The 8,055-nt window shown below is 54.7% G+C and overlaps 1 protein-coding gene across 1 annotated transcript; it reads right to left on the minus strand.

Moving 5' to 3' along the window:
• Positions 1-3,681: 3,681 nt before the first annotated feature.
• On the minus strand, positions 3,682-5,074 carry LOC122191605 (protein MANBAL-like). The gene is made up of 2 exons (XM_042891923.1): positions 4,744-5,074; positions 3,682-4,275 (listed from the first exon to the last, which is right to left on the minus strand). Exons 1-2 carry the CDS (start codon positions 4,891-4,893, stop codon positions 4,087-4,089), a joined length of 339 nt encoding a protein of 112 aa, XP_042747857.1. The 5' UTR covers positions 4,894-5,074; the 3' UTR covers positions 3,682-4,086.
• Positions 5,075-8,055: the final 2,981 nt, after the last annotated feature.

The following is an 8,055-nucleotide window of genomic DNA, read 5'->3' on the forward strand; positions in this document are numbered from 1 at the left end:
GGCTTTTTCTGCTAGAAATCCCTGTTTTCCCCTTCAATCTAAGGTTTTGCCTCTTAAATATGGCTTTTTCTCCCAGAAATCCCTGTTTTCCCCTTCAAGCTGGGGTTTTTCCCCTTAAATATGGCTTTTTCTGCCTGAAATTCCTGTTTTTCCTCTTAAATCTGGGGTATTTCCCCTTACATGTGGTTTTTTCTGCCAGAAATCCCTGTTTTTCCCCTTAAATCCAGTGTTTTCTTGCAGAAATCCCTGTTTTCAACTTAAATATGGCTTTTTCTCCCAGATATCCCTGTTTCTCCCCTTAAAAACAGGGTTTTTCCCCTCAAATATGGCTTTTTCTGCTAGATATCCCTGTTTTTCCATTAAATCTGGGGTTTTCTCTCAGAAATCCCTGTTTTTCCCCTTCAATCTGGGTTTTTCCCCTTAAATACGACTTTTTCTGCCAGAAATTCCTGTTTTTCCTATTAAATCTGGGGTATTTCCCCTTACATGTGGCTTTTTCTCTTAGCAATCCGTGTTTTTCCCATTAAATATTCGGTTTATCCTCTGAAATATGTCTTTTTCTGCCAGAAATCCCTGTTTTTCCATTAAATTGGGGGTTTTCTACCAGAAATCCCTGTTTCTCTCCTAAAATCTGGAGTTTTTTCCCCTTAAATATGGCTTTTTCAGCTAGAAATCGCTGTTTTCACCTTAAATCTAAGGTTTTTTCCCTTACATATGGCTTTTTCAGCTAGAAATCCTTTTTCCCCTTCAATCTAAGGTTTTGCCCCTTACATATGGCTTTTTCAGCTACAAATCCCTGTTTCCCCTTAAATCTGGTGTTTTTCCTTTGAAATACGGGGTTTTTCCCCTTAAATACAGCTTTTTCTGCCAGAAATTCCTGTTTTTCCTCTTAAATCTGGGGTATTTCCCCTTACATGTGTTTTTTTCTGCTAGAAATCCCTGTTTTTCCCCTTAAATCCAGTGTTTTCTCACAGAAATGCCTGTTTTCAACATAAATATGGCTTTTTCTCCCAGATATCCCTGTTTCTCCCCTTAAAAACAGGGCTTTTCCCCTCAAATATGGCTTTTTCTGCTAGATATCCCTGTTTTTCCATTAAATCTGGGGTTTTCTCCCAGAAATCCCTGCTTTTCCCCTTAAATCTGGGGTTTTCACAGAATTGTAGGGGTTGAAAGGGACCTCCAGAGCTCATCGTGTCCAACCCCCTGCCAAAGCAGGTTCCCTACAGCAGGTCGCACAGGTCGGCATCCAGGCAGGTCTTGGACATCTGCAGAGAAGGAGACTCCCCCACCTCCCTGGGCAGCCTGTTCCAGTGCTCCGTCACCTCACTGTACAGAAGTTCCTTCGCACATTGCTGCACAACTTCCTATGCTGCAGTTTCCGGCCGTTTCCCCTTGTCCTGTCTCCACTCACCACTGAAAACAGTCCGGCCTCGCCATTCTGCCCCCCACACCTCAGATATTGATAGACCTGGATCAGGTCCCCTCTCAGTCTTCTTTTCTCCAGGCTGAACAGACCCAGTGCACTCAGCCTTTCCTCATAGCAGAGATGCTCCAGGCCCTTCACCATCTTCGTGGCCCTCCGCTGGACTCTTTCCAAGAGATCCCTGTCCGTTTTGTCCTGGGGAGCCCAGAACTGGACGCAGTGCTCCAGATGAGGTCTTACCAGGGCAGAGCAGAGGGGGAGGATCACCTCCCTCGACCTGCTGGCCACGCTCTTTTTAATGCACCCCAGTAAGCCATTGGCCTTTTTGGCCACAAGGGCACACTGCTGGCTATGGCCGACCTGTCATCCACCAGGACACCCAGGTCCCTCTCCGCAGAGCTCCCCTGCAGCAGCTCATCCCCCAACCTGTACTGGTGCATGCAATTATTCCTCCCCAGATGCAAGACTCTACACTTGCTTTTCTTAAACTTCATCTGGTTTTTTTCTGCCCAGCTCTCAGCCTGTCCAGGTCTTGCTGAATGGCAGCACAGCCTTCAGGCTGTCAGCCAATCCTCCCAACTTCGTATCATCACAAACTTGCTGAGGGTGGCCATTATCCCCTCATCAAGGTCATTGATGAAGATGTTGAACAAGAGCGGACCCAGCACAGACCCCTGAGGGACACCGCTGCTTACAGGCCTCCAAGCGGCCTCTGCACCACCAACAACGACCCTCTGTGCTCTGCCAGTCAGCCAGTTCTCAACCCACCTCACTGTCCACTCATCTATCCCACACTTGCTCAGCTTTGTTATAAGGAGTCGTGGGGGACAGTATCAAATGCCTTGCTGAAATCAAGGTAGGCTACATCCACTGCTCTGCCCCCGTCCACCCAGCCAGAGACAACAGCATAGAAGGCCACCAGGTTGGTCAAGCACGACCTCCCCCTGGTGAACCCGTGCTGACTGCTCCTGATCACCTCCTCTTCTTCCAGTTGTCTGGAGATGACATCCTGCACAGCTGTTCCCTCACCTTTCCAGGGACAGAGGTGAGGCTGACTGGCCTATAATTGCCTGGGTCTTCCTTCTTGCTCTTTTTGAAGACTGCAGTGACATTGCCTGTCCTCCAGACTTCAGGCTCCATTCCCCTCAAGTCGTCCCTGGACTCATTAAGGAAAAGGGTGACAGAGAACAAAGGGGAAACCACTGGCTACCAATGTGACAGCTTCCCACGGGGGGGAGGGGCGGGGAAGTTTGGTGGGAAAGAAAACACCAGTGAATTCTGTTTCTCTCCACCTCAAGAAGGCTTTCCTCACTCTCTCTCACCACAGCCTCATAGGCAAGTTGATAACATACCAGCTAAAAAAGAGGGCTACGAGGTGGGCACAAAACTACCCCAAGGGCCAGACAGAGAGGGCTGCGAGAACTGGCAAAAAGCTCAGCTAGAAGCCAGTTAATAGAAAGGTGCCTTGGCCTCTGCCCAGCACCAGTAACGTTCCACCACTCCATCAGGGCCCTGGCAGCACAGTCTGCAGATGATGCAGAGGTACGAGGAGCAGTTTAAACAGCACATCATCGTGCAGTAATTCAAACGCAGGAACTCCAAGGAGCGACAGGAAAACACTTGGCAAAGCAGTCGCCCCTCATGGCTCAGCAAAGCGCCCTCGCAGCGCCCTGGCACAACACGCGGCGCTGCCGTAACGCGCCTGAAGCCACTGGAGCTGCAGCAGCGCAGCACGGCTCGGTGTCCTCCAAGCTCGAGGCTGAGCTCTGCTCCGAGGCACATTCACCTGCCGCCCACCCGCTGCCCTCTCCTCCTCCCCGCTCCCAGCGCTGCTCTTCACACCATCCCACCCACACCTCCGCTCCTCGTGCCCCAACGCCAGGCTGATGTGCAGGCCACGGCTGCCCGCGTGCAGCTGGGCTTCCCGGGGCAAACAGCAACCCTCAGCACAGCCCAGGGCTGAAAAAGCCACCAGGAAGAGAGGCAAGCTCCAGGGGCTGAGTGCAGGGACGTCTTTCTTCCTCCCAGGCCGCTTCCCCTCCTTCGTGCTTTTGCTAGCAGTCCTTGGAGAGCAAGGGCAGGCTCACAGCCTGTGGCCAGCAGTTACAGGTGGGCTGAAAGGCCACCCGTTGGGAAGACCAACAAGGAAACGGGGGAAAACCAGCAGAATTTCAGGGGAGAGCCGACCGGTTCATGGCCCCACGATTGCCAGCCCAAGCACGGCACCTTTTGACCAGCTACGGAAAGAGGCAGCACCGTGTGGAAAAAGTTGGTTTCGCTTTTATTCAATGTAAAAGGCTCGGGCTTGTATTTATCAACACAGCCCACAATGAAACCCCAGCGCCCAGGGTTTCTGCTTAGCAATGAGTCAATCAGCCTCCAGGCAGACACAAGGAGAAGCCTGACCCTGTGGCTACGTCAGCTCCTCTCCCTCCAGGCCCGGCCAGCTGTACTTCAATCTCACACTAGACCGGCCCTGGCCCTGAAGAGACGCAGCTGGAAGGAACACAGCCTCTCCATCTCTTGCCATAGATGAAGACCTGGCTCTGGCAAGCCCTCTTTGCTTGGAATGCAGCACAAGCCCTTCCCTTCCAGGTGCCTCAGTTCCGCTGCCCTGTCCGTGACAGAGAAAGCACGGCCATGCCACAAAACCGGACGCTGACTCAGTCTGCTGCCTTTGGTGCCACCTCCGAGGAAGCATTCCAGCTGATTCGAGTGTCCTGTGGGCCTTCTCGCTCAAGCCCTGCTCGGTTCTTTTTGCTCTCCTTCTGGGCTTTCTTCCTCAGCAGAGCAGCACTTGCCTTGGCTTTCTTCACTGTCTCGCCAGACCGAGTCCCAAGACTGTGCCAGTCCTACAAGAATCAAGGCACAAACGGTCAGGGAACCTTCACAGGTAACAAGTGGCTGACAGCTCGCGTGCGGAGCTCAAGTCACCGCCCGGGCAGCTGTGGCTGCCAGCACTGCAAACCGCCTTCCTGACATCAGGGCACGCCAGAAACTCTCCTCTATCTCCTTCCCCAAAGTCCCATACGAACTGGAACCCAAAGCCATCTCCTGCAAGGCAGCGCCTGCACACGGCTTGGACACTGCCCGGCAGCACACACAGCACAGCAGCAGCAGCAGCAGCACGATGAGTTTGCACCTCCAGGCTCCTTGCGTGCCACCAGGAACAGCACGCACGCCCAAGGAAGGGCAGAACAAACTGCCGCACTCTCAGCAATGCCGCGGCGCGCTACCGTAGGCAACGGCTCCAGCTGGTTCCCTCCCAGCCCATTTCCTCAGCATTTCTATCAACCTCTATCAAACAGAGCGCTACTTACTGTCTCTGGGCACTTGGGAACTGGCAGGGTTATGGCCCACACGCACACAAGCTGGAAAACGGCTCCAAACAAGAGGCCGGAGTGCAGCACGTTCTCCATCAGCGTGGGCTCAGGGATCTCAGGGGGCGAGAAATGCAGCTCAGCCGCCATAGCGCAGACAGCCTGCTGCTCTGCTGCTCTCCAGGAGGCTGCTTTCTACAAGGGGGAAACGAGAGCCATCATTCCATTCGTGCGCTCCGACGCTGTGACTTCCTGCTAGCAAAAACTCCCAGCCTGACTCACAGACGTGCTCTTAAGATAGCCTTGGTCTTCCGACCCAACCACAAGGAGGGACGCCAAACTTGCATTTCAGCAACAGCTGAACAGGCAAGAATCAACTTCTCCCTGAGCTTGATCGCACACGCACGACCACTGTCTCATGAACACTAACAACAAGAGTATTCCTACCATCAGCTGCACATTTGCATCTACCTGGCTACGTACGTGTTCACGGCCTTGCTGCTGCTGTGCCGGACGGCACCAAGCACAGCAATAAAGCAGGCAGAAAGCCCATCTGCTGAGGACAGGGGGATGAGCTGGGCTCACGCCTAAGCACTGCTTACTGCAAAGGAAGGCACACCTACCTGGCAACGGCCACGCAGGATGCTCGAGACACAGGCACACACTGTTCTCCTGAGGCCCAACGCAACGGCGCAGCCACTCACACTCTGCTCCTCGACGGTCTGCAACACAAAAGTCACAAGCTGGAAATTCAATCCATCCAAGATGCCATCGGGCCTCCGTGCTCACGGCACTCGCACTCATGTCTTCGCATGAGCAATCAGGCGTGTGCTTACCGAGTGAGCGCTGCTCACTGCCACTTGACACCAGCAATCTACCCCTAACTGTCAAGTATGAACAGGAACCTATGCCTAACACTAAAAGACTACAACTAACCTATGCCTAACTCTAACAGAAGAACAGGAACCTATGCCTAACACTAAAAGACTAAAAGTAACCTATGCCTAACTCTAAAATACGAACAATAATCTACTCCTAACACTAACACTAAAATCAACAACAACAACAACAACGAAACTATAATTCCCGAAGCATTTAAATGGGAAGAGGAGAACTTGGCTCCCCAGGAGGCTCGGAGGAGGAGCTGATGGAAACTCATGCCACCCAGCTAATGCTGGGGGCGGGGGCCGCGCAGCGGGTAGGGAGCCGAGCGCCTGGACCAGCGGCGGTGGGACGGCGCCGATGCGGGGCCTGGCACGGTGGTGTGGTGCCAGGCCAGCTGTGCCGCAGGCGGATCCACCTCCATGGGCTCATCCGGAGGTGGATCCACCTCCATGGGCTCATCCAGAGGTGGATCCACCTCCATGGGCTCCACGGAGGTGGTCACAGCGCTGGTCCAGGCGCGATGGAAACGGAATCGCTGCCCCCTCCTCCGCTTGATCTTCAAGGCGGCCCCCCTCCTCCTCTTTGCTTCTGGGAAGCCAAGCTCCCTCTTCCCATTTAAAAGAGGGCAAATTGTGCCCCTCGCTCTCTTCACTCCAGGCATGGCTGCCAGAGCTCACAGAGGCGAGTGCGTTGGCCGGGGCAGCGGTGACCAAGGTGACGGCTGTGATGCGGCGAAGGTTCTAAAATGGCAGCCGCACTGCTGGCAATGGCGTTCCACATAGCATGAGGAGGGGGCTGGAGGACAGGGCACGGGACGGCAGCTAGAAGGCACTCCCCGTGCCCAGCGGGCAGCCCTTCTCTCCGGCAAGCAAGAGGCCACAGAGGAGCCGGCCCCGAGAAAAGGGCCCTCGGCCTCCTTCATCCTCTCCCTTCTTCCACACGGGAATCTCTTGGGGCTGGCACACGCAGCACACAGCGCCATGTTCAGGGGCCTCCCGAGCCCAGCGCCAACAACAGCAGGCTCCAAAGCGCACCTCACCACGCCTGCCTCCTGGCACACACAAGCTCCGCTTTCCACCTTAGCACCCAGCGCCTCTTCTTGCCCCTCACGGCTGCGGATTCAACCATTCCCTACCAGAAATACGGCCAGCTGCATTTTCATTACAACCACTCTCACTCCATTCCACATCCGCGCACAATGCTGGCACACACACACGGGGCCACCCTGGCTCACCGATGCCTCGCAGGGACCCACACAACAGCATGAGCCAAGCAGGCAGAAACGTGCTGTGCTCCTGACTGATGGCAGTCTGAAAATCTCCCTCTCCCTCCCCCCCACTCGACTAAGGCAGCACTTCTCCCAAGCAACAAACACAATCACACACAACTGCAGCCCTGCCTCGTCCCGACAACGGACGTCCACAGGAAGCACATCTTCACAAACCTTCTTCCAGCTCCGCACCCTCCGGCCAACACAGCACCCACGCGCCTTGCTCCACTGCCCGCCCGCCCGCCCGCCCGGGCTTTGCTGGCGACAACTCGGCCCTACGGGGCCTCCTCCTTCACACACCCCAAACACCAACACAGCTCCGCACTCGCACGGCCTTCCCTGAGAGGAAGCTGCCCCCCGACCCCGCACCACTCGCCGGCGCCGCACGCATCGCCTCTGCGTGCCGGCAGCACCGCCAGCTCCTCCCCCGAGCGCCCCTCCATGCCCCCGCACCCAGGCCCGACCCCGTTCCCAGCACGCAGCCCGCTCCTCCCGGCCCCGCTCACCGGCCCGGCGCCGCCATGCCGCGCTGCCCCGGAAGTGCTCTCCGCCGGCACGAAGCACTTCCTGCCCCGGCCCTACCAACCGCCTGCGGCGTCACGTTGCTGAGGGCGGCCTGGGGGCGGCCCGGGGCCTGGACGAGGGGGAGGGGCAGCTGGGGGGGGCCGCTGCCGGTTTCCCCTCGGGTGGCGCCGGCGGCATGTTCTAACAGAAATCCCTGTTGCTTTCCCCTTAAATCTGGGTTCTTTTTTTCCCTTAAATATGGCTTTTTCTGCCAGAAATCCCTGTTATTCCTGTTAAATACAGCTTTTTCTGCTAGAAATCCCTGTTTTTCCCCTTCAATCTGGGTTTTTTTTCCAGTTAAATACGATTTTTTCTGCCAGAAATTCCTGTTTTTCCTATTAAATCTGGGGTATTTCTCCTTACATGTGGTTTTTCTGCTAGAAATCCCTGTATTTCCATTAAATCGGGGGTTTTCCACCAGGAATCCCTGTTTCTCTCCTAAAATCTGGGTGTTTTTCCCCTTAAATATGGCTTTCTCTGCTAGAAATCCCTTTTTTTCCCCTTCAATCTGGGTTTTTTTCCCCTTAAATACGACTTTTTCTGCCATAAATTCCTGTTTTTCCTCTTAAATCTGGGGTATTTCCCCTTAAATA

The sequence above is a fragment of the Lagopus leucura genome, unplaced genomic scaffold (assembly GCF_019238085.1).
Source record: "Lagopus leucura isolate 7727_CA_CO unplaced genomic scaffold, USGS_WTPT01 35438-0_obj-0_obj, whole genome shotgun sequence".
Taxonomy (NCBI): domain Eukaryota; kingdom Metazoa; phylum Chordata; class Aves; order Galliformes; family Phasianidae; genus Lagopus; species Lagopus leucura.

Coding starts and splice junctions, on each gene's coding strand:
- LOC122191605 (XM_042891923.1), bottom strand. CDS start 4,893: ATGGCGGCTGAGCTGCATTTCTCGCCCCCTGAGATCCCTGAGCCCACG. Junction 4,276..4,743: donor TTCCCAAGTGCCCAGAGACA/GTAAGTAGCGCT, acceptor TGATTCTTGTAG/GACTGGCACAGTCTTGGGAC.